The sequence below is a fragment of the Salarias fasciatus genome, chromosome 23 (assembly GCF_902148845.1).
Source record: "Salarias fasciatus chromosome 23, fSalaFa1.1, whole genome shotgun sequence".
NCBI classification, from domain to species: Eukaryota; Metazoa; Chordata; class Actinopteri; order Blenniiformes; family Blenniidae; genus Salarias; species Salarias fasciatus.
The window spans coordinates 16,663,265-16,689,162 of record NC_043766.1 but is presented as its reverse complement, the minus strand read 5'-3'; the positions used below and the strand labels follow the sequence as shown (position 1 = coordinate 16,689,162).

Sequence of the window (25,898 nt, the reverse complement as noted above, 5' to 3'; positions counted from 1 at the left end):
ATAAGCATTGTGTACGCCTCAATTTGACAGACAGCCCCATGTGCCACTGAGCACTGTTAAGTCCAGTGAAACTCTATCGACAGGATAATCTCGGTGCCGTCCTGCTGTCATACGACAAAGAACTTGTCGTCACTGAAAGGAAAACAGTGACCCACTGAGGAAAAGCATTCACACTTTACAGAAGAGTTTCTTCAGTTTTCAAAGATATCTGAGAAAAGATAAGAAGGTAATCTAACAGTGTCTCAGGTGTTCATTTCTGACCAGGACGTATTTCCCTTCAAATCAAGTTCTCTGATGGTGACGACTGCTAACAGGTCAAGAAAACATCTTAAAATATGGACCCTTGTGCATGCAGCATCCTACTGATAGAGCACGAACTCTAAAAATAGAGCAATGTTAAAGGAACCACGGCAATATGAGGAACTGCTGAGTGAATTTAGAACTCGACAAAACAGCTGAACACTCCACCTAAGCCTCTGGGTCCATGTTTGGAAACACTGCCCCTCCTGTGCTTCACATTACTCCTGAGACTTTCTACACCTGACAACAGTCATAGTAAAGCAACTTAATGTCGAGACACAAATCGAATCGCAAACAGGGATCTGACCAACTTGACGACACCAGACTATCTAAAATGTAAATCAGTTCAAGTACTTCTTTGTGCAACACTATAATGCGCCAGTTATTTTTGTTGAAAACATTCCTGATGTATATTTATAGCTATGAAAATAGTACAGTATAATGACATTAGATGCCTTTGGCTTGAGCAAATGAAATGGGCAGTCTTGCTATGCAAGACACAGTGTGGCTTTTGAAATGGGCCACAAGTGGCTGAATTTTGGATTTATTTGAGGATTATAAATTTGCCAGCATGCATGCCTGTCATGGGTTTTATTTGTCAAGGTAAATACTTCAGAAAGGATCAGTTTTCTAGACTGCAAAGCTCATAAAATCCTCACTCAAAAACATCACCTGAAACTCTGAAACCGCAGCTGCAGTAAGTGGTCTGCTCTCCTGCTCCAGGGATTTTCTCTGGACACTCTGGATTGTCTGGGCCATGTGACCCAGAGTGCAGCCATTGCTTGATTTTTCTTGTATCTGGAGCTGTAGTCAGGTATTGGGGTGAAGATGATTTTGCGATATCACAGCACAACATCTTCAGTCATTTCTACAGTCAGAGCACAATCTGTTCCTGTGATTGGTTTGAGAAATTCAAATGAATCTTCTATTGCTGTTTTAAGTTCCAGCTGTCTGCTAGTATGGCATTTAAAATCACTGTGTGAATAAATAAAACACAAAGGAAGTGGGAGATCCACTTTTCCTTTATTTTGCTCACGATTATTTGTTCTACCCTTAGGAACTGTCTTTACAGAGCATCTAAGATGCCATGTATAAATTCTCAAAGACACGTTCAAATTTACATTTCAAACTTAATAATAGACAACTTAACATCAGTGAGAGGATATCTGTTGTTTCATTGGAATTTTTGAGGTGCATTCAACTTTTTGTAAGTTTTAAACTCTCAACTGAGATCAATTGCCATGGTACGTAAGGCAGGTTGACCTTAATTGTTATTAATCTTTGCATGAAAATTCCACCCCTGAACGTTCCAAAGTTTTAGTTACTGTGGTGACAGACTCTAGGTGTGAAGGGGGACACATGCAAAACCCACAGAGAAAGACCTCAAGCTCAGAAACAACCGAGGAACAGTCAGACTGTAGCATACCCACTGCACGCAACGTTAAATTTCTGTCAGCACAATGTCATTCAAATATCTAGATGTGAAGGCAAAAGCAGTGCATTTTCCCACTTTTTTTTTTTTTAGATACATAAACCTAATAACTGAGTGCACATCACATCCTGAGAGCAGTTCCAAGGTTGTGGTGGTGGCAATTATAAGCCAGAAGAGGGCAGTACATCACTATTAAGTGGCTGAATGGGCAAGCCACTTGCCACTGAAACCTTGGGCCTTATGTTTTTATGCTTTCACACATTTTGTAGTCAGCTGGAAACAAATCAACGATTAAATTGGGAGGGATCAAATGTGCAGCAATTTCTCCCAATAACTACAAAGCACACACCAAAAACACGCATACTTCCACAGAACTGGTGGAGATGGGATCCTGACTGATAGACAGCTGTGTTGGCCTGCCACCTCCTTTTCTGCTGCCCAGCTCCTTTGAACAGGAGCAAAAGTTTTTAATAAACTATAAAAAGTGTATGCCGGTTTGCAGATCCCAACAGGTGAAATGTCCAAATAAATGTCTGAGGGAGCTTTAATGTACTTTTCAGACACGTACCTGCTCCTCACATCTGACTAACAGCTTGGCTGAGATCTTCTTCCAACTCCATCAGATGCAGGAAAGTTTTGGCAGAGAGCCTCACCAAGGTTCTGTGGCCGGTGCGAAACCCCCTTGTGGTGACTGTCTTAATGTTCAGTTTAACCTGACAAACAACTCTTGAAAATGCTAAAAACTAAAGCATTCTTCACTTTAAACAATAGAAACTAGCGTTTAACCACAAGGCCACGATGCACTAAATGATGTGAGGAAACTGAAAGAACTGGACGCTTATAAACTGGTCAAAAAACACAAAGAGCCTCCTCACCACAAACCCCAGCGTCTTGGTGTTGAGCTGTTGATGTGACAAACACCTGACCGTCTCCTTTCACTGCATGTGGTTTTAACCAGCGCCCCCTAGCGGGTGAGGCATAATGAACTATCAACGCTTGTGCCAGCTTTACCTGCCCCTCGCTGATACAACTGAGAGTGGGAATGGTAGTAAAACTACATCTTCTGCTGTTAATTACTCTTGTAAAACTTTGTTGGCATCAGCAGAGACTTCTGCAGAGCGTGACACTTGATAACAATGACCTAAAGACTTTCTCAGGGTGAAACATCTTTGTTCAGTGCAGGTTTTCATAAATATAGACTATCCAGAGAGACGGAAAGCGAGAGAGAGAAAAAGCACTCTTTATTTAATCTTTGCCTGCTGGCTTTTTTTCACTATTCTCACAAATATGTCTTTCCTTTCTCAAGCAATCCTGTCCTCTTCCTCATTTCATTTTCAAGCCACACCTGTAACTCACTTTCACACAAAAACAAACACAAAGAAGAACTCAATGAAAAGAACTACTAATGTGATAGCATGTACATATGAAACATCCTTCTGAGTCCAGACAGCCATCTGTTCAGTGATACAGGTGATGACAGGACACTTGTTTTGGTACATCCTGTTCTGATTTTTATTTCTCGCTCAACTTTGCTCTCATGCATCGTTGTCCTGCCTTTTTCCCCCATTCTAATCACCTTAACTGATCCCCCTTTATCCAAAACAGTTTCTTCAGGTTACTCCAAAAACTGAAGTGAAACTATTACTTTTGTCAACTCTCTGTTATATGTAATCCTAATACGACATGAAGAGGTGCAAAAAACCCCCCCCCCAAAAAAAACAAAACACAATTCTACAGATTTGTAAACTATCCTCGGGGTTATTTGCAATTTTTACTGTAAGAATCACTGTAAGCATTTTCTTTTATTGTAAGAATCCTTTACTGTATTTGTTCAGGAAATAGTGAAGACGAGTAATCTCAAAGTTGGCCTAAAGTCACAACACAAAGAAAGAAAAACAATCATCATGTCATTTAGACTCTTTTATCTCTGCTATTTTTGCTCAAATGCGAAGTCATGTAAGTTATGGCGTGTTCATAACTTACTGGGAGCTGTACGGTTAGCTTCCAGAAGAGCGTTCAAAGTCAAAAGGGAACTAACATGGTGAAGCTCTGAAACACACATTCTGGTCACTGTCAGTGATCAAACCTCAACCTCTTCATGGTCAGTTCTGCCCCCTCCAGCCTCCTGTCTTTTGGCCAGTGTCAACGTCTCTGAACAGAACATATAGCTTACAGGATTTCCTCATTCTGCTCCCTTTCACCACAGGCTCGTTAAAGGGAGCAGACTCCTGTATCCTGACCTCCTCTGTTAGTCTGCATGTTATGAAGGAACGGCTGAGCTGACTCTTGTAACGTTGTAACCCCACCTCCACTCTGAGAGGCTCCATCTCTCACCTCACTGCTGTCAGACGCCCCTCATTCATGTCCTGGATCATGACCTCTGACAAACTTCTCCTTCACCTCTGACTCCGTCACTGCCACAGCTGCTCTCAGCATCCGATCACATACTCCCTTCACACACACAACGGAACAACGCAGTCCTTGTAGCCTTCTCTGTACTTCTCCATCATCACTCACAGAGCAGAAATCACATGGTGGTCTTTCCTGACAAGAAGCCATTCTGCTGGCTACTGATCTTCACCTCTCTTCTTAACTTTTCACTTCCTCCTTGACTCAACCAGTTTTCCCCACAATTTTATGATCAGCTTTTCCCTCTGCGGTTACAACAGCTTTCAACATCTCTTTGCTTCTAAATACAAGAATCAGCACACTTGTAATCACACCTTGATTTTTTGTTTGTTTTCACTGTCCTGGATGGATTGAAACAGTCTAGTTCAAACTTAACCTGCTGCTCTAACTTTTCTAAGCTCCCGCTGGTAGATCATCTCAGCCGACAGTCTTCCCATTATATCGTTTTTAAAGCGCTGTACTATTTATTTTTCTTCCTGGTTTACAGCTGCCATGTCCTCTGGTCTGAACTCCCCCCATTGAGCCTCTTGCTCTCCTTCTTTTCTTACTGTCTTCTCATCTTCATCATATAGGTGTCTTGCATCTTCTTCAGCTCTTGCTTTACTAACTTTCCCAATTCATTTTCTTCTTCCTTAATGCCCAGCCTTTGATAAACTCATTGCATATCTTTGTCAACACATTACTTCCCCTCAAAGTAATTGCACTAATGCTTCTTTCTTCTGGGAGTGCTCCCTGCCTCACTTCTTTATATGCACACAAGTTCTTTTGAAACTGCCAAATCATTGGTTTTTGACTGTTTTTGTTTTCTTCAAATTCTTGAATGCTAAATTCATCCTCCAGATTGCCACCTGATGCTGGATTGTCATCAAAATGATGGTTACTGATTTCTTTCCTGTTCTACTACCTACACAAGTTACAATCCACATATCTCATCTCTTTGTTTCTCTTAATGAAATCAGTGTACTTCTACATTTCACAAAACCTTCACGTCACTTTTGTATTTGTCTCTGTGTCTGTGTGAGCACTTTGTTGATGTTCCTCAACTCTCTTACCTTCGTCCTGGTCCCTTTGTAGCAGAGTTCAGAGTTCATACTCTGCTTTTCCATTTTTCTTCTTTGGCCGTCTCCTGCTTCATATTTCAGTAATAGTTTCCTCGAACACCCTGAGGCAGTCGTCGTTACTCCTATAATTACATCCTATCCGGTGTGAGTATCTTATTTTGACCCTCATATGAATTGAATGAATTGGCATAAGTTTTATTCTGGCTGTTCTTTCTGAAATAACTCACTCTGTTCATCCAGGATCTAGCACAGCATCGATACTTCATTACAGCTTTTCTCATCAGAGGCTTGATCTGTAACATAAACTTCTCTTCAACACTTCATTAAAATAGACCTCCCCTCCACGACTAAAGCCTATACTTTAAGTGACATCTGTGCAGCAAATGTATCTGAATGCCATGTGAAAATAAATTCTGCCCTCTAGCCCTTATTTCATCCTTGTCTTGGTTGATAATGTACATGATGATTTTGTTTGTTTGTTTGTTTATCAGCCTCCTTCAAGCCACTGTTGACTGACATTACAGGGACATGGATGGGCACCATCGATTCTGAGCAGGACACTGCTCACAGCTCTCTGTGACAGTTCTCTGTAGCATTGGACATCCCATCTTTTCTGCTGTGGTCTTTTTGAGCTGTGCAATTCTCTTTTCATATTGACCTTTTTCTTTCTATGATGGCACTGTTGCAACTTTTCTTGGTGTGATATCAGTTAGGTTTATATTTATCTTAACTTCACTTTAAATACCTAAAACAAAAAACTCATCCACAATTGTTTGTAACTACAGACATTTTGGATGACTACTGATGCTACACACAGTTTATCTATTTTCCTGTAGGAGTTTATCTAAGCAAGCATAATCAATGCAAAAATTTAAATCAGTCAAACTTCCAACTATTTCCATTTATTCATCCCTCATTATTACTAACCGCAAACACTTCAGGTCACATCAGGTCAGTTGATGGTTCCCTTGAAGCTACACCCCGGGTTCACTTTTCATTATCTGCTAAAGGGATATCATTTCATTTATTCATGCAAAGTTCAGTGTAATACCCCCACCGCTGATGTAAAGCAGAGGGCAGGCTGTGCAACAACAGGAATTAGACTGAATAGTGAAAAGATGAGGTTAAAGTTAAGTTCTGATGAAGGTAAAAGCATTGACAACTAACACCTGAAGTCACACAGATCTCTATCTTTGTGATGATACAGTGTTAACATTGTTCACTATAATAATAATAATAATAATAAGAAGAAGAACAACAACAACAACAATAATAATAAATCCCTCGTCTTTCTTCTTATCATTATCATAACAATTAACATCGTCATCATTAGTATTATTACTAGTGGTAGTAGTAGTATATGTCTCATACATGTGTAAATTAATTATTTCATTCCTTTACTCTTTTTCAACTGCAACTAATGTCTAACTTAAAAATTCATAAGAGCAGTACCGCTCATATAAATTTCTGTTCAGGGGCTGAAACAGGCTGCTCCTGGAAGTGCATTCTTTGCTGTGCTTAGGCGGTCACAAGACCTGGTCATCGGCGAACAAAAACATCGGCACGCTGACAGGTCAGCTAGAAGCTTATAGGCCCGCAGATTCTTGTCCGCATCCAACGACCAACAAGTTGCTCCGTTCAGGAAAACTCCTGCCTTGCGCGCAACTGCGCCACGGTCTGGCTCGACCTGTTCTCCGTCTCTCTCTCTCTCTCTCTCTCTCTCTCTCTCTTTTTTTCAGGGGAAATTTATAACTACGGCTGTTTTTCATATGCAAAACCTTTTCTCTTTTTGTCAGACAAGCGGCTTCGTTTGGAACTAAATGGTTGTGCATAACTAAAACTAGTGATGGCTCGGTGCGTAAAGGAGCGGCGCACGCCAAAGTGAGCGAGTGTCAGTGGAAGAAATTACACCGAAGATGTCAACATTGCTTTACCACCCACTCAAAATCGATTGTATTACCTTCAAGAAGGTGGCTCTTCGTATAAATAGGAAGGCATTATTTCAAGAAAGACGGTGGTGAGCACAGCCAGCTGTTCTCTCTCTTTTTTTTTAATCGGGATCAAAGACAACGACTGGAAGAATTTGCAGAAGATAACTGTGTCCCGACTGCAGGGCAAACGCATCTTTAACTCCTCGAGCAGTAAGTATGAAGTTAGATAGACTGTGTTAGTTTTGCCCTTGAGAGAGAAGAAATGAAAAATAAGAACGCAGGAGCTTTTCAAACTGAGCTGCAGCGGTCTTTATTAGTTATTAAATTCAATTTTACAGGTTTTGCATAAGCATTTTCATATGGGGTGTTTTTAATTAGTTATCGAAATGTGAGGAATGACACTGATGATTTATCTTTTTGTAATAGCCATGATGCAAAATGTCCAAGTTTTGATTCTCACAGTTAAAGTGAAGATGACTGTGTGAGTCAACAGAAACCCTGAAGCCATTAAACAACTTGTTCCCATGTGTTTTTCAGACAGGTGAAGTCATGCAGGTGGAGAGGAAATGGCACATACTGTTGACTATCTTTTTTCTGCTCATCACCTCGGGTCAGTGTATGGACAGCAAGGAGGTCAGGCAGAAAGAGAGAAGGACCCTGTTGGATCTGATCTTACAGGTGATCAGAGACAGCCAGCAAGGGAACAAACTCGTCTCTCGGCGCTGCAGCAGTGGACTCTACTCTTCAGCTCAAGACATGAAGTTCTCCTCCCATGAAAAGCCTTTCTATGTCCCTAGGCTGGATAACAGAAGACTCATAGGTAAGCTGATAAGATTTATTTTTAGGTCCTGATGATGAAAGCATAATCCCCATTTTACAGTTGGAGACAGCTGTCATTGGTTTGCTCAGTGCTGTGCATCTTATTCAGGACCTTTATTTAGCTTGTCTGAATGAAAGGCTGTCCATTCATGAAGTCCACTTGGGGATAATGTAGTTTTTTCTATGCTTTCAATGTTATCTCACAAGAACACAATTCATCCACAGTTTTTATTCTCAAATGTCCAACTTATGACAAAGAGGCCATTTAATAAATGTAAATGAAAATCTGCATCATGTGTGCAGAATATTGATTGAATTTGATATTCTTGCATATCAGCCTCCTTCAAACCACGACTGACTGACATTACAGAGACATGGACTGGCACCATAAATTCATGTGGGAGGAGCCTCACCATTATAAACTTATGAATGACTCATTCAGAATAATTCATGGGCGAATCATAAACATGAATGATGCACGTAAACCCGTCATGTCCCAGAGACCATCTCCAGTCAACTGTAAACCTTATTAGAAAGTTTAGGTACAAAAAGACAGCATGATATTGAATCACATCCATGTAACTACAGTCCTATACCGCTGTCGCTATTACAGTCCCTCAGACATTTATTTATTAAATGGAAAGTTGACAAGAGAAGACCATAGGCTCAGGATTTCTATTATTTGTGAAAAAACAAGATTTTTGTGCATCACTCTAATTTTAATAAAACAATAATTTATTACAAAACTTACAAAAACATGTTTTTCCTAGAAAGAAATTAAGCTTATGATATGCTGTAGTTTTTCTAAATGTGGAATATTTAGGGACAAGCTCTGACTTTATTTCCTGAAATTCAGTATTGTATGCAGAATGGTTTGTAGTAAATCTTGAATATCGATGTGTCTGAAATCTGAGACTGAAGGATGTGTTGAAGTGGAAAAATGAAACTTTTCTTTTCATTTTCATTTATCACTGTATTGTTGTCATTAAAAGTCAAAGTTAATTCCGTTTAAAAGTGATGGGTGGTGCCACACAGCTATTAAGAAGTTAATCAAGAGCAAATTAAAGAAAATGTGTTATTTGCCTTCAATTCCAGTTTCTCGCTGCCATCACAATCCATTAGATCATATAGTAGAGGTAGCGCACAGGCATCATTCTGCTCAAAATCTCGGCCCCCCGCTTATGCAATTGGAAAAGTACCTTTCTCAGACCACTGAGTGGATGGAATTTATCTTTTGAGGATATTAAAAGCTGCATATTAGCAAACGGTGCGCGTGACATTACCAAACCTTCATGGACACACAAGGATAGATATTTTGCACACACAATAAAGAGGGAAAGAGAAGCATCTGTACACTCAGTGTGTGTATCTGTTAATGCCACAGTGGTCCCTGTGTCTTCTACTAAAGCCATATCTGTGCCAACACACTGACAGCTAGTAAATATATGAAATACAGGAGAACTCCATTTTCAGTTATTTTCTGATGCAGTTATTCCATTTATATATAAGACCCATCAAATTAATCCTAAACCATGAGTCTTATGTCTGTTATTTGGTGTTGACATACATTTGTCAGCACCTACAATTACAGCGGTTAAGGTTTGTACAGTGGAACAGCAGGGGTTGCCATTTTCAGAGTCTGGCTTTGTGACATGTTGGTCTTTACAATGTCCTTCTAAACACGTTTAAATTACCTCATATAAGTCATATAAACCTTCTTATTTTATTGACAGCCTAGAATAATTTTGTGTGGGTTGCACCCATCCCTCAACTTCAGAGGCGCTTCTTACGTTTGAGGGATTCTTATGCCGGTTTACGAAGTACAGAAGTATATCTTGTTCATCTATGCTTTGCTGTCACAGCGATATATGTTCTGGAGTTTGGGGACTAATGTTCTGTTAGCCCAGTAATGACTTACATGGACTTATTCTGATGAGCATTACAGTCCCATACAATAATCTCTTTAGCCTGTTAACATGGCCGGTATGTTAGCAGATTGCTGCATATGCTGTCAGTGCCGACAGAAAAAAAGAGGGGGGTGCTTGGTGCCCGAAGTGCTAACAGAAAAAAAGCATAAATATGTTGATCAATGACAGGAAACATCATGTTTGCTGCAGCACAGCTGAACCAAATTCACTGTGGATAAAGTTAATGTGGAACATTGCGGTCTGGCATTGTGTGGGCATGACGTAAAAATATGGATACCAAAACGTTCATGCATGAGGGTCCAGCCTCGAAGTGGTGATTTCACTGTCTATCGTCACCAGGGCTGCTGTATAACTTTGCTCGGATATTACCTGTGAAGTTTACACTCGTATTCTTTTTTCAGAAATTGTTCCTAGAGATGCCAACATGAAAGGCAAATTCATTCAGCATTTCGGAGGTAAGAAAATTCCTGCTTTAGATGTAACCATGAGTGTGACATTTTACACAGTATTTGGTTGTTTTGTATGGCATAGTTTTACCTTTTTAATATGCAGTTCTTGGCTGGGAATGGTCTGTTTCTATCACTCAGGGAAAAAAACATTCATTCCTGTGAATCGGCATACAGTAGGACTAAGTCTTTGTGAACACTGGCACTGCTGTGGGTCAGGAGAGGGTTGTCTGGCTTAGCTGCAGGGCAGTAGCGCTGAGAAACAGCACATGGTCTGGGGCCGACAGTATTAAGTTGAAGGCAGTGCAAGGTTAAGCTGATTATTTGTCTTAGGACCTGAGTAGACTTCATTATTGGTGTGAAAATCTGCAAACTTAAATGTTGGTGCAGAAACGCTTAAAGGTGATTATAATGGAAGACTCAATTCCCCAGCACTCTAATTCCTGTTGAACTCTGACTCCTTCGCCAAGTTTGTGATGCTGCCCTGCTCACTTTCACTTTGTGGTTAGCTTGATCTTCTGTCATGATTACTAGCAGTGGCTTCCATCTTTACATGTTAGCAAATTTTAAAACAGATAAAAAGAGGGTTTTTATCTTGTTTTGTTTTTTTTTATTCTTCTTGTTGCCTGATGAGATTTTTTTCTTTTAAGCAGGACAAGTCAAGTTCTCATCGGAGTGCAAAACACACTTTCATAGACTTTACCACAACACAAGGGACTGTTCAAGACCAGCATGTACGTGAGCTTTTCAATTCTGTTTGGTTCAAACCGGTTCAAATCTGGTGCGCTGACTTTTATGACTATTGTCATCATTATTGTAAAAAGAAGAAAACAAAAGTGTGTGTGTGTCTTCATGGGAGCAAAACTTACGCTAATGTGTTAAATTGGTGATTTGAACTAAACTTAAAGAAATTAAAAGTCTATATGTATATTTGGTATTTGAAGACAAGGTTTTTGTCAAACCTGAAGCGGCGTTTTGACTTCTAGGGTTATGCAATGCATCGAGATTCTTGGATTGTCTTGTAATTACATGAGTTATGAAGACACTTGGGACAGAACAGACTGAAGACTGAAAAAATGTTTCAGGATTACAACAGCCTTTCTTACTGCGAAGAACCTTTGACAAGGGTGTGGTGTAAAGTTCTGTTTTGCCATGCTGTTTGAATAAGTTGTATTCTTATAGTTGTAAGCCACTGTCGTAGCCTAGACACACACGCACAAAAATTGAAAATTGAGCAGATCACAAAATTACGATGATCACATGGCAACTTAGAAAATGTTTAAATTCAGTATTTCAATTGAAATTGATTAAGGAGAACAGAGTTTGTTTTAAAATACATCTCCTTTATTTGACAAATATAAAGTTGCATCAGGCAGCGTGACAGTGATTGAGGGGTCATCCAGCTGTAACCAGACGTGGAGGCTCGGTGGGCAAATGGAGACACGTTCAACTGGGTCACACGCAGGATACATCCATCTTTCAGATTGGGATGACGCAGAGAATGCAGTTATGGTTCATTTCTCATGCAAATTTTACAGATGGCGATATAAGAAAGCATGATTGAGCTTGTGCTCTACATGCACGGCCTCCCTTTAAAGGAACATTGCAACTTTACACACTCGATCAGGAATTAGCATACTGTGACACGCTGACGTCAGTGCAGTCTCTTAAGTGCTTTTTCATCCTTTGACATCTTCTTAGCAGATGTGTATTATATTGAACATGTGTATTTTCTATTGCTAAGAAGTAACATTATCTAAATATTTTTGATCTAGTGTAAGAGGTTTGAACCTTAGAACATTCACAATTACACTTTTACAACATAATTAGAAACTTAATAGGTACTATTAACTATACGTATCTTTTTCTTTATTTTTCACACTGTGAACTGTTTATTTTCTGAGAAGTTTATGATGTTGATAATTACTGCATATTGTGTTTTTTTTTTTTTTCAGACTACAAAAGATGTGCAAGATTGCTAACACGATTGGCAATGAGTCCACTCTGCATGCAATCATAGATATTGCGTGTGAGTAACTTTGTTTTTTTTCTTCTTCTTCTTGGGTGAGGCTTCCTCTGCCGTCCACATGCTTTGCTTTGTTTGTAGCCTCTAATGTGTTGAAACAGCTGTTAATTGAGATGGACATTGCACATTGTGTCTCAGCTTCGCAAAGATGATATTCCTTGTTGTTCTTGGTCAGATCCACCGGTAATCTAATGTTTATGTATAAAAAACCAGTTCTCCCACAGAACAATCAAAAATTTATCTCTTCTACATCTGTTCAACATTTTTTAGGTTCAAAATTGTTGTGTTTCTTGGCAGTGCAGACACATGGAAACTTTTTCTCTGTCAGAATGATGCTCGTGCGCATTAAATTCTAATTCCAACTTTATTTATAGTTGACTGAAGCTGCACTCAAATCGGCACCATCACAGCAGTGGAGGGAGAGACAAGAAAAGAAGGCAAATGATCAGATTGCTCACATTCTAATATCTGAAATAAATTAGACATTTAAATCAAGTAACTAGCAACATGTAAGTCATTCTGTCAAGTTCATGTAAGAAATGAAGTTACTGCAGGATAGTAATATATGATCTTATGTCTCCAGCTTCAAGAAAGTCAGGGAGACATTAAAATGTAAATATGTAACACCATCCTCCATTATTGTCTTGACATCCCCGGCACAAGTTTTAAAAACTGACTGAGGTGACAGCAGCATGTTTTCCAGGATTGTTGGATGAATATAGGAATGTTTTCTCATGCATGTGCTTGTCAATCCTCCGGGTTAGCTACATTGAAAAGGGATTTTTTTTTTTTGTTGTTTTTCAGAAATGCTTTTACTTTATCAGCTTCTTAGGCTAACCTTTCAGACATGAGCTACAGAACAATAGAGAGACTCAGACTGTCGTCAGCAGAGCACTGCCGGATGTACCGCTGGATGTACCAGTTGTCATTTCTTTGTTAAATTCGTCTATGATGACGACACGCAGGTCTGAAATGTTCACCGCCGTCCACTTTTAAACACAGCAGGCATAAAATTCTGTGTAGGTCTGCCTGAGAAGCCATTGTTGCGGTTCAACAACTCAAGCGGTCATGTCAGTTCATAGATTCTTTTCGTGGTATAGGTAGTGAATAAAACTGCACATTTCCAGGCATTTGGTTCATAAGGTGAATCAGATAATGAGGTCTTGTTCTCAGAAATGTGACGATTGTATATCACAAATGGCAGGCTTTGGAAGGCATATTAAGTGATTCACTTCATTTCTAAAGAAGCTCAGACATAACACCGAAGAGCAGGAGACCAGCGATGACTGGTTTATAAATTGGCATCATTACTTAGAAAGGCAGGGATTTCAAGGTGGACAAGGGAGAGAACTTACTACTGGTTTTTTTTCTGTCTTTCTTTTCTCTTAAAGCAAAAGCTTCAATCTGTCCAGAAACTGAATATGTCCTCCTCTTATAAAGTCTTTATGTTGTGCTAATTCATTTCAGGTCCCAGCATAAAGAAAGAGGGATCAATGTGTTGCCAAGGAAGTGCCTTCAAATCCACAGCAGTCATAATAACATTGTTGTGTTTTATAGTATTTCTATTTTTGTTTCTTTTGTTGCTATTTTAAAAAATGCCGATGGACATTCCTGTTTTTTTTTTTTTTTGACTGAATTTACTTTTTATTTTAACAGTGTAACTGTGTGTATCACATATTTTTAAGGAAATAATAATTTAATATCAAATGTACCTATTTATTTAAAGGGTATGTACCTTACTAATTTCACAGTCATTCCAAATCAGAGTATTTTTGGTTGTGAATGTCATGCATGATGGAGAGAAAGCTCTTTTGTTTTCTAATATTTGAATTTTACTTCAACTATCTCACTGATGACATGCTCTGCCATCGTCCTCATTACATTTTATTTGGCACTTGAGTGATTGCTGGCAATGCCTACATATGGAATAATAACAGTGGTGATAATACACTGTGGTATTGAACAATAAAAAATGTTGAAGCACAGCACATTTTTCTATTATTGAAGATGAGTGGAATGAAGCATGGGCGGTGCAATGGATGAGACTGCGTGCATCTCTTGGGAAAAGACCGCTCATTACAGTGTGGTCTGCTTTTGATGGCATTATTTCCAATTTTTCTTTTTCAAGACAACTCATACAGTCTTGTGCTCAGTGTTAGTGTTATCATGATCCCGACCAAAAAAAAAAAAAACATGAGCAAGACTGGATTTCATTAGCGATGGCAATGGAAAGCCATTTTTCTTTTCTTTTTGGCTCAAGCTTTTGTTTTTTCCAGTTTTCAGCACCTTTGAGACACAGTATCTTGTCACTGCTTGTCTGATGCTCCCAACGCTGAATTGTGTCTTCTTTCTGGAGTTCATTGCAAGAACTCTGGCAAATTGTCGTGTTTATCTCTGGCAGCTACACATTTAATCATAGCTATCAAATAACATTGCGTTGAATCATTGACTCAACAAGATGTTGAGCAACACCAGCGCAACATAACCAAATATTCTTTGGATTAGAATCTCTGCAAACTCTTGAAGTAATCACAGGTTCCATTCTTTTTTATGTGCACTTTTCAACAGCATGGTTCACAATATTCAGGTTGGTTTTTTTTGTTTGTTTGTTTTTTATTTGCTTAAAATCATCATTTTATTGTTTTTGAAGGCTTTGAAAATTACTTTGGCCACAGCAAAGTCTCTTATAGCCTACAAATACAGTCTAGAGTGCGAAACGCTTCAAACACATTCATGATTATGAAAATCTGATGAATAAAGCTGCCCGATAATACATTTCCCAAAACTTAAAATCACTTAACGACTCCACTCGCCAAACTCTGATGCAAATTCAAAACTCTGATTTGCGTTCTTTTCAAAGATCCTGCATACTTGCCTTGATGGGTTTATTACTGGTTAGTGGAAATAACCATGGACATCCTCACTTTAACTCTTTAATGGGGAATGAAGGTGTGAGAGCCATTTAATAAAGGTCTGTGCACAATTTTAGACAGAGTTAAAAAATTCCTGATGAAACAAAATCCCCTGTTTTCTTGTTTTTGTCCTGCTGTATTATTTTGTGTTGAGTTCGGAGACCTGGGCAACAATAACAGTGATTATCTCCTGTCTTTTTCTTTTTTTTTTATCTAAACAATAAATTATACATGGGAGTATAACAAAAGTGATGCTCTTAGATCAGAAGAAAACACTGCAAAGCCAAAGATTACAATAGTTTCTTTTTTTTTCTCTCACAGCAGTGTCTCAGCAGATTTAGTGGAAAAGGTCTGTTGCATGGGATTGAGCATTATTCAGCAATGTATGGCCTGTTGTGAGATTTAAAGAAAAAAATCACAGAAAACAAATTCAAAAGGGCTGTGAAGTGAAAGTGCACTTAAATAATGTTTCCTCCAGCTGATGATGCACAGATCCTATCAGTGTTATCGTGATCTGTAGTGTAGTGTTTCCAACTTCTTGTGAGGGGGCCCTGTATCGCAGGATTATAAAATGGCTGACAGCCTCTGCTCCACAAATCACAACTTCCACTGGAACGGGATCCCACTTGGAAATTTATGATTCACCAAATTTATTTTTTTTATGATGGAGCCTGCAAAAAATAACCCAAATGGCCACTACTGTAAGAGTCGTAAACTTGCTCCGGCACACGGCACCTAATAATTACCATCACCAATTAAGGAAAAAGAGTGATGTTTTCTGCTGACGCTATAAAAGGATTAGACCAGCTAAAAATACAGCTTGCTCCTCATGGGGATGTGCCGGGGATCCCTTTCCCTCCGGATGGCCAGAGCGGGGACATCGGATCCTAATCTGAGGAGGATATCACTTATCTGAAGACAAACAGCACAGATTAGGAGATGAGACAGAAGATGCACTGGGGACAGCATGTGGGAGGGCTCTAACACAATTACACACAAGCACCAAATCCCTCCTCTGGTACCTTTGAGAAATTCTGGTGTAATAAATAGTAAATAGAGACCAAAGCCGTGCCATTCGCTTCCTGTCAGACAGCACCCCGCTCCACCAGAGAGCAGAAGAAATTTAGATGCACTTTTGTCGTTCTTGTGATGTGATTTGAAGTGGCTGCACCAGGCTGACCACAGGACTTTCGAAGAAATCCTAGTTACCAGATCGGACTCATTCCCTAAGTAACTGAGTGTTAACATTTTACACACAATTGTACTTTGGCTTTCCCTTTTACATTTGCTGACATATTTCAGGCTAAAACCTAAACTTGGTTCCTGATGACGTATATAAATCCCACTCCCCCTATTCACAGAGGAATTGTGTCACAAAAGTAAACACTTTAATCCAATTTTTTAGACCCCAAGGCTTCATTCAAGCAAACCATCTTATTTATAGTGATCACGGTAGCCTTGATGGCTGTAAAATTGTTGTAGAGGGCTCATCGATTCACTCCATGTCTCATGATTAATTCATCCTTCTTCCTGTCTTTTGTAGAATGCACAAATCCCACATGAGTCACCAATAATACACATTCAGATAACACCACTTCCATGAAGAATTTGACAGATAAAATATGAATGAAGTACAATGATCACTGTGAGCTTGTCACTAGTGCTTGAATCATGCCAAAACAGTGAAGATGATGAACATGACTGACTTTGAAATCTTAAAGCTAGAAGGCAGCCTTACGTTTCTACGAGATTATTTTGGATATGGATTGACCCCTAAATTGCTTTTTTAGAAAAAAAAAAACCCTGAGCATTAAATAGTAGAGTCTGATAGGAAATGAGCTGTTGCAGTTCTCTCTCTCTATGCCAGCTGCAGAGTCTTTGATCCCATGTGCTGGAGGTGTTGGCACCGAGTCCCTGCCACCCCCTCTGCATGCCCCACACTGCGTGCGCTGTGACGCCTGCCATGGCTGAGACTGAACACAGATTAACTGCGAGGCATCCTTCAGCACAATCTGCTTTTGCACCCTGACATGTGACATAGTTAAGAGTTAATTCACAATTAGCTTCGAGTTTGCTGTATGTGTGAATTACATAAATGCTCATTTATGAAATGAATTAAAAATGACAACCCTGGAAAAATGAAAAAAAAAAGTTAAGAATTTGTTTCCGATTGTATTTCTGATGATTCTGGTTATTTAAACATTGGCTTAATGATTTCTTCTTAATCTTTGTATTAACAGACCTGCAGCCTTTCATGGACATGTTTGGGTGAGCTAAGAGAAAATAGAACGTTTTGAGCAGAGCAAGTTTGTCTCTCAACATCTGCTTCAACAAGACTTGGCAGTGCTTGCTGTGTTGCAATTAATAATAATCATCCTGTACAGCCCAAAACAAATAAGTTACATAACTGAATACATGCACAGTACCACTTTAAATCTAAAGCACTCATTTATTGGCACATTTTCTGTGATACAGTATTTGTTTTGTTGTTGGTTTGTTCGATGGAAACTTAATGATCCACACTTTGACGGCATAAAACCACAGTGAGAGAAGCCCATTAAAAAGAAACTGTAGTACAGAGACTAATCAATGCATTATGGAAAGAAAACAACTTTATTTGTATAGATCTTTCTGAAGTGAAATTTCATCAAAGCAGTTACATCCTCTGGAAAAGTCACCCAAATTTCGATATAATGAATATGAAGTACAAGTATGCCTTCGCTGGTTTGGATTTAAGATGAGCAGACATAATATAAGATAAGATATTAAGAGCAATGTGAAAATATTTAAGAAAACACAATCTTTAACTTCATCATAACCGAGATTTTTTTTTAATTAAAATATATACTCATTTCATTTCTAAACATAAGAAAAAAAAAAAAAGAAGAAAATGTAAAATATGGCCAAAAAAATGGGATGTCTGTAAAATACAGTTGTAGCAGAAAACAAAAGGCCGAAGTGGTGAATTATATATCAACAACTTCTCCAGCAAGTAACACTGCATTTATATGCATGCATGCATCTTTATAAATGCAAACAGACATAAAAGATAAAACAATTACCTTACTGAAGGCTTTCAACATGCATAACAATCAGTTAAAGGCAACATAATTAAGCTCCGATTAATGATATTCCATCAGTGTGGAAGCTTAATGTGTTAAGATGCATAACGGTGATCTTATTTAAATTAATGTGTTGCAATTTAAAAGAAGACATTATATTTAAAGGTGCCTTAAGGAGTTTGCACGTTTTATGTGAAACAGCACCCCCTGCAGGCCTTGGACGTAATGCAGCTTAGTGAAAAACTCGTCTCTGTGGCTCGCGTGCATGGAAGAGGGGAACTCCGTCTTCGCTCGTTTAGAAGCGCTTAAGTAAGATTTTAGTTTCTTTTCCCTGGTGGAGTCTGTGTGGAGCTGTGGCAGTGCTAGAAGCCAGTCTGTTCTTACTTTCTGGAAGATCCTGCTCAGTTGTTGCTCACTAAGCATTTGGTGGAGTAATGGCGGACAAATCGAAACTCAAGGAGCCGGAGCGTGCATTACGTCATTCCTTTCAAATTCTCCCCAAAAAAATGCTGGTGCCGGACCGGCACTGCAACTTTCAAGTGACAATTTAGCGCTGTTAGAGGTACTTGTAATGAATATGTCAGGGCACATTGTACACATCATTAAAAATGTGTAACATATTTATGGTGGAAAATAAGTATTTTTAAGGTTGTAAAACTCCTTAATGTACCTTTAACACATGTATACAAAAACATAATGCTGAGTTACTGTGATTTTTTTTTTAACAATATCACTCCACTTGTGATGTAAAAATATGTCTGTTAATTAATTACTCTAGTTTTTGACCCCCCCCCCCCCAAAAAAAAAAAAAAGCCTGACCAGGTGAATACTTAGAGAATAGGCTCTGTGTCGTTCCAGTTTACAGATGCATCTTTCCATCTGTGAAGGAAAAAGTTAAAAAGAGATTAAGGACTGTCCCAAACACTACACGATCTCCTAAATTTTAATACAATATCTCTGGAATATAAACAAAGCAATACTGTATAAGTGTAAAAGAATGTTTGTTTTTTCCATGATGTGTGGACATTACTGCGCTTGTCTGGACATTGCACTGTTTAAAAAAATAACAACTTAACAACACCCACCTTGTTTTGATACAGAGATCCAGTGGAGGAATGAGATCTGTGTCAACATCATGACTGCTCGAGGTCGTCATTTTGCCAAGGGCTGCAAAACACAAAGAGCTTGGTTTAATATTTTCACACATTTGAAAGCAAAATTTCAACTCAAAATGAAAATTGCACATGAAATGGATAATTAAAGCTGATTAAAGAAAATAACATCCAACAACAATACGCCACACCAGTAATTATTATATTCATATTGTCGTTAAACCGCACACAAAAACATCAGTCATAAAATAACAAACACACTTGTAAAGTAAAAAACTAGAGATGGTCAGGTCAAGTGGCTGCAACATACACACAGTGAGCCGGATCTCCTCCTGCTGATTGGCCAGGCCATCATAATAGTAGAGGTCAAACTCCAGACCTCTGTCCTCACAAGTCAACAGCTCCCTCTGCAGGCCAAACAGCACACTGAAGTGACTTTCACTGCACACCACCCAGATAGGGAAGCGGGGGCTTTTCAGGTGAGCTCCAACCTGTGATTGGGACACACACACACACACACACACACACACACACACACACACACACACACACACACACACACACACACACACACACACACACACACAGTCAGCTGGGAACCTATTGAAAATTCATAGTTTTAATCCACCTTTCAGTGAAATAATTACATGTATGTCTGCATGAAAATGGGGAAAAACATAAACAGTGTGTTCTGGATGTGTGTCAACTATTCCACAACATTAAAATTTATAAGCGTAAATGCTATCAGCCATCTTAAATGTACCCATCAGCAAGTTTTTACACTATAATTGGTCAATGCTTTTAATGTAAAACACATTTTTGGGTCGATGTCTTACTAATAGAAATCTGAAATGAGGTAACGTGAAAAAAAATGACTTAAATAGTTACGCCCCTCCTCAATCAGTGTATCAACATTTTCCTCATTGAGGATAGTCTGCCATTGAGGTTTCTTTTTTTTTTTTATTGGTCCCTTTACTTTAAGTCCTTGTGTTTGCTCTTCATTCTAATCAGTGACTGTGGACAAAGAGTTGGCCAAGAGTTTCATTCACCTTGCAGATGTTATAATGTTCGAACAAGGAGAGCAGGCCAACATCACACTGACTTCTGATGCCTTTAAGTAGTGTCACATTGCCATTTCCTGAGTCCAGGTCCATCTCGTTATCAAACACGTTAGAAACTGATCTGCCACACAGCAACAGGTTGACGAGCTCCTAGTAAAGACACACACAAAATGATATGATTCATAATACATGTTGAACATACAGAAGTAAAACATTTAAAAAAGCCAGAGCAACTGGCACATCTGTTACACTGTGAGTAGGAGAAAAGATTAAGTGCATTTCCAAAGCAGCACAGTTGTTGGTGCCCAGCTGGCTGGTCTATGATTTGTAAGAACTGCTCAACTATACTGAGAGGTTCATAGAAAGCCCTCCCCAGGGTTTACAACCACTGCATTCATATTGTTGGCAGAACTCAGAAATGGGTATAAGCAAGAAGACATATATCCACCTTGCTTTTTGTCAACGACAGTTAATGCATAATACAATTCTTTACTGTGTGTCATTTGTTGCAGTGCTTAGAATTCTATTTCTCTTCTTTCCAATACATTCATTTTTTTCTTGTTTCATGTTAGCAAAGCTCAAATTGTCTGAGGCTTGTTTATTGAACATGTCAATGAGTTCACAGCTCTCCAGCGGTTGGCCAGGAGATATCTGTGATGTATCACTCACAAAACAAATCGATCATCTGGTCAATATACATGAGCGCTAACACAATGTTCTAGAAAAGTGTTCAATGCATGCCCCAAAGAATGAAGACAGCTGACGGGAAGACTAGGTCCAACCAAACATGTTCTTTCATGTACATTCTACTTCACAGTGTATCTCCATGAGTTTCCTGTTGAATTTTACTTTTACTGTTTTCTTAAGTCAATAAAGAACTTTGAAAAATGGCACATTAAGTGACCTGAGCCCGAAGAGGTACATTTGCAGAAGATACATTTCAATGTTTTTAAAGAGTACAAAAACAAATTATTAATAATCGTACCTGAGTGCAGTAGCCATGGGCCCCAATAAGTGTTGTGGTGGGTACGTCCATATCTTCTCTTACTCTAAAGGCAAGACAGTTTATTTTTTATTACCTGGAACAAAATAGTTTTTGCCAGGGATTGAATTTAAAAAAAGAAAAGTTCACAAACTTTTCGATGGATCGAGACAGAACAGCAGAAACAGTCAGCAAAAGGCATCCAAACGCCCCAGTTTCAAACTGTGAACACAGATGGAAATCAGAGCCCCCCCACAAAAAAACAAAAACAGTTTTTCCACAACAGACAGAAAAGACATTGATTGCGACTGCGCTGATTCTCTCACTTGCTCAATGTGCTGCTCCAGCAGCAACTGGACATCCTTGATGTTATCCACTGTGAAACACATTATCTGGAACAAATGGTGGTCACAAATCTCTCAAACAAAAGTAAACAAACAAATAAACAAAAAAAACAACAACCTGTAACTGAAGACACCAAAAGGACCTTCAGGGGTAAAACTGACTGATGTCAAAGCTTTGGCTGCACAACCTCATAAGAATATCTAATAGAAATGTTTCAAACAACGAAACGTGAACCAGGAAGATTCTTGTCTACATATTGCTACATTGAGATAAACTCCATTAGCTGAACTTACGTGTAACATTAATATTTTTTAACATTCATTCCTTCAGCAGCAATTTATACCTTTTCAAGAACTCCATCAGATTTGTAGTGTCTTGTTGAGATGAACTGAGTTCTCCCTGAATTTCTGTTTCAAAAGAGAAGAAAACAAATCAAACTTTGTGCTTTGTGGAGGTTTGACTGCCACAGGCACAGACGGAAATGACAGTGGGGTGATCACAGTTTAATGAAAGCAACATCACAATAAACAGCATCGAATCTCAACATCTAAACAAAACATTTCACCTAAATACCAATAACGAGGTTCCATGTTTGTGTTACAGTCAGGATGCAGAGGATTATGAGTAAGTGGATAAGAGAGCAATCTTACATTGCAATTGTGGCTTGTTTCTCTTCACCAGCCCTCCAAAGGATTTCAGCCAAAGCTAAAACAAGACACCTTCTTCTAGTAGCATTGGAAGGTTTTAACTGTCTGAGAACAAAGTGGTGTTTGAGTAAAAAACAGGTCATCTTGGGTAAAAATGCAATTCATACTGAAATGTAGGTTAATACTCAGTAGTGGCTACAAAACACTCGTTAATATCATCTACTGGATGGAGTAAGCATTCAAGTGACGGGTGAAAGGGTACACTTAACAGTATGGTGTTACAAGCTCAAGAAATACATACTGAAGTGGATTATTGCAGATTTCCGTGTTTTCAAAAAGCAGTATCTTCAAAACAAATGCTTGAATGGATGCCAGAACTCCACAAGGCCCCCCCTAACAAAGAGTGAAAGAACAAAGATACAATTATGAAACATTATGCCACATTTCTGTAGATAATTTGAAAATGACAGTGCTTGAGAAAGTTAACCGACATGGCAGATTTATAATGACCTTCTTCTGTACTATCCCGTATCTGAGGTCAAACGTTTCTGAGAATGCAAAACCCTGATTCCTCCATTCAGCACTGAAGCAATTCAGACCGGAACCAAGAAGAACTGCTTTTAGTTCCTGAAGACAAACAAAAGTAGAAAACAAAAAAACAACAACAAATCAAAGGCGTCAAACACTGAATCTGTCTATGGCAGCTAAAAGAAACATTGATCTGAATTCCACACCATGGCTGTGTGTTGGTCAATCTGGTGGCCTACAAAGTTGTGTTCTGTAGGGGTTGTCAGAAGAGACCTCTTGGAAAGGTCGCTCAGACTTTCATCATCAATGTCATCTAAAAATGTATCAACAACGAAACAAAAGGCACTGAGTTATTGTTAAAAGTCATCAAAGGCATTAGCTTACGCTTCTCATGTAAAACACTTACCCAGTACCATCTCTGAGAGATTCAAATCAGCACAATTTGACTTGATCTTCACCCTTAAAAAAAAAATAAAAAACACACAATGAGTCTCAGTAGTATGATAGCATGAAGGTGTCACTGACTATGTTTAGCATAATAGCTTTGAATCCTTTACTTTTTAGTCTTTGTTATATTTTGTTGCACTTTTTCAAAAGTGCTTTCGGTGTCAGTGTTCACTAGTGGACTCAGAGCTCCTTCTTTCTCTCCCTCGCAGTCAGGTGAGCTCATTACATTCAGGCTGCTTTTTTGAAGTAAGTCAGTCGGTAGAAGTCCATCCTGAGATGGCCTGGTTTCCTCTTCTTTTCTGAGCCGTGACTGGGGCACTTCAGCCTTTCGACTATGCCTTTTTCTGTTTGACTCCTAAAAGGGAAATACATCATGAAAAGATAAGAACGTGATGAATATTGGATCATGAACTCTTTGAGCATTACAGGGTCATTACCTGGGGTATTGGTCCGGCCATCATCCCTCGTCTAATGCGATTAGTTCTGCTTCTTTGGGGGGTCTCAATAATAAAAGCATTTTTTTCTGGTTCTTTTTGGATGAAGCTCTCACTGTCTTGAAGGAATGTCACTAATGACCGATCTTTCAAATCAAGAGTCAGGATATCTGTTTGATTGTGGCTGGAGAGCCAGCATTTTTCTGGCAATGGTGACTTATTTGTAGACTTAGAAGCGCATGTTTCTTGTACAGCAGACCTATGAGAGAGAATCCCACATTTCAAAGCAAGTTTGAAGTATTTAAAACATCATAGACGCTTCTTTTAAATAAAAATTTGAAAAATTGGTTGGACAATACCTTAAGTCTGTCTTTTTTTCACGACCAAAATCTGATGTATTTTCCTCTGCTTTTAAACCACAGATCACTGTTGGTGTTTGTGCAGAGGTCTTTGAAATCATCCTGGCATTAGTTGCACTTTGCAGAGAATTACTTTCATTGATCATGATCTTGTTATGATTAAGTTGCTCCATGTGATGTTTTACAATGATCTCCAGCAATGTTTTTAAAGGAGAATTCTGGACCTGCAATAGGAGGAAAAGAAAGTTACTGCCATACTGTGCAAAACAAACACGTCTGTAGTGTATTTGTGTGTGTGTGTGTGTGTGTGTGTGTGTGTGTGTGTGTGTGTGTGTGTGGTACTGTAATTGTAATGAAGTAGAAAGAACTGAGTCTATTTACAAACTTTTTCTCTAATCAACTTCCCAAAAGGCCAGTATCCAAATGTAAGACTTACTTTATTCTTCCTGTAGAGATTCTCTATGCTGAGCATCTGTCTCAGCTGATATCTGTTGTTGATGCTGGCTTCAGTGCGTGGAAGCTCTTCTTCCAAACAGGCCATGGTCCTCTTCAGCCCCTACCAACAGGTATCATATTATCTCTGCGGGGCTGGGACTTTACTTTTACCAAAGTCGCCAATCCCAATGGCCAACGGCACAATTCACTGTGAAGACTGTGGCCACAAAATAAGCTCCAGATGTCTTATTCAGCTGGCGACACAGAGTCAACTTGATAAAATGTTTTTGCGGGGATGAACGAATGGGGATTGTTGCTAGCTAGCTTGCGGTGTTAGCGGTTCGCATAAAAACACCCCCATTTACCAGTACGCGTCAAATCACTTACCTTTCTACTCAGGTATTCTCGTACAAGTGAAGACGAAACCTCTTCAACCGAGGCCACCATGGTGGGAACGTGTCCGGTGATAATCCCGAGTCAATAACCATCGATTATTGACCGAGAACGGTCCAAGCGCTCCGGCTGTGCTGCACCAGTACGGAGGAGGAGCTGGTCGAGGGTCGTCATGAATCAGGAATGTCTTTCTCGGGGTTTATAGATGAAAGCTTAACAAAAAAAGTACGAATCTCGTGCTTTTGTTCCCGAAAAAAAAAAAAAAAAAAAAAACTTAACTCGACCCAGTAAACAGCGCTCCCGTACATGCAGACTGGGGTCTACCGCCATCCGAGGATTTGTTTCCGGAAGAGCGTCACCATGGCGACAGTCCTCGCGCTCTCCCTGAACGCGTATTCACTTATTCATGATAAATCCGCTAATGTGTATGAGGTCAGTGTTGTTTCACTCATTTTCGTGCAAAGAACTGGAAAGTGGTGATTCGCTGCAGTTTCTAGTCTAGAGGTGTCAAGCTCATTTTAGTCCAGGGCCACGTTCATGAATAATCGTATCTTGATATTGTTGTGAAAGGTTGCCACAGGCAGGCTCACTAGTTTTGGGAGAAACCTCCAGCTCCTCTTTAATCTGATTCTGCTCCATGAATCTAAGGTAAAGCTAATACATCAAATTATATCTACGGTGGATATTTACTGAACGTCTACCACATTTTCTACAATATTTAAGCAATGTACACATTAAAAGTTTTCAGTTGTTATGAAATCAATTTGTTATTAAACAATAGCTGAACTGAAACCAATTTTTCATGAGGAATTTTTAGGGTTTATGTACA

General features: G+C 39.1%; 2 protein-coding genes across 3 annotated transcripts; one reads left to right on the top strand and one right to left on the bottom strand.

The window, feature by feature from the left end:
- Positions 1-7,017: 7,017 nt before the first annotated feature.
- On the top strand, positions 7,018-14,327 carry alkal1 (ALK and LTK ligand 1). 2 transcript variants are annotated; one of them, XM_030083162.1, is made up of 6 exons: positions 7,018-7,343; positions 7,675-7,953; positions 10,282-10,335; positions 10,977-11,060; positions 12,282-12,355; positions 13,820-14,327. In XM_030083162.1, exons 2-5 carry the CDS (start codon positions 7,683-7,685, stop codon positions 12,344-12,346), a joined length of 474 nt encoding a protein of 157 aa, XP_029939022.1. In that variant the 5' UTR covers positions 7,018-7,343; positions 7,675-7,682; the 3' UTR covers positions 12,347-12,355; positions 13,820-14,327. The 2 variants fall into 2 exon arrangements, with proteins under 2 accessions (XP_029939022.1, XP_029939021.1); XM_030083161.1 differs by having other exon boundaries at positions 7,671-7,953.
- Positions 14,328-19,138: 4,811 nt separating this feature from the next.
- Positions 19,139-25,223, bottom strand: mindy4 (MINDY lysine 48 deubiquitinase 4). The gene is made up of 18 exons (XM_030083160.1): positions 25,064-25,223; positions 24,678-24,797; positions 24,242-24,465; positions 23,886-24,141; positions 23,559-23,803; positions 23,408-23,460; positions 23,208-23,314; positions 22,984-23,100; positions 22,775-22,866; positions 22,477-22,578; positions 22,170-22,233; positions 21,808-21,873; positions 21,636-21,703; positions 21,485-21,548; positions 20,488-20,649; positions 19,749-19,929; positions 19,412-19,493; positions 19,139-19,205 (listed from the first exon to the last, which is right to left on the bottom strand). Exons 1-18 carry the CDS (start codon positions 25,121-25,123, stop codon positions 19,157-19,159), a joined length of 2,112 nt encoding a protein of 703 aa, XP_029939020.1. The 5' UTR covers positions 25,124-25,223; the 3' UTR covers positions 19,139-19,156.
- Between the last annotated feature and the right edge of the window lie 675 nt (positions 25,224-25,898).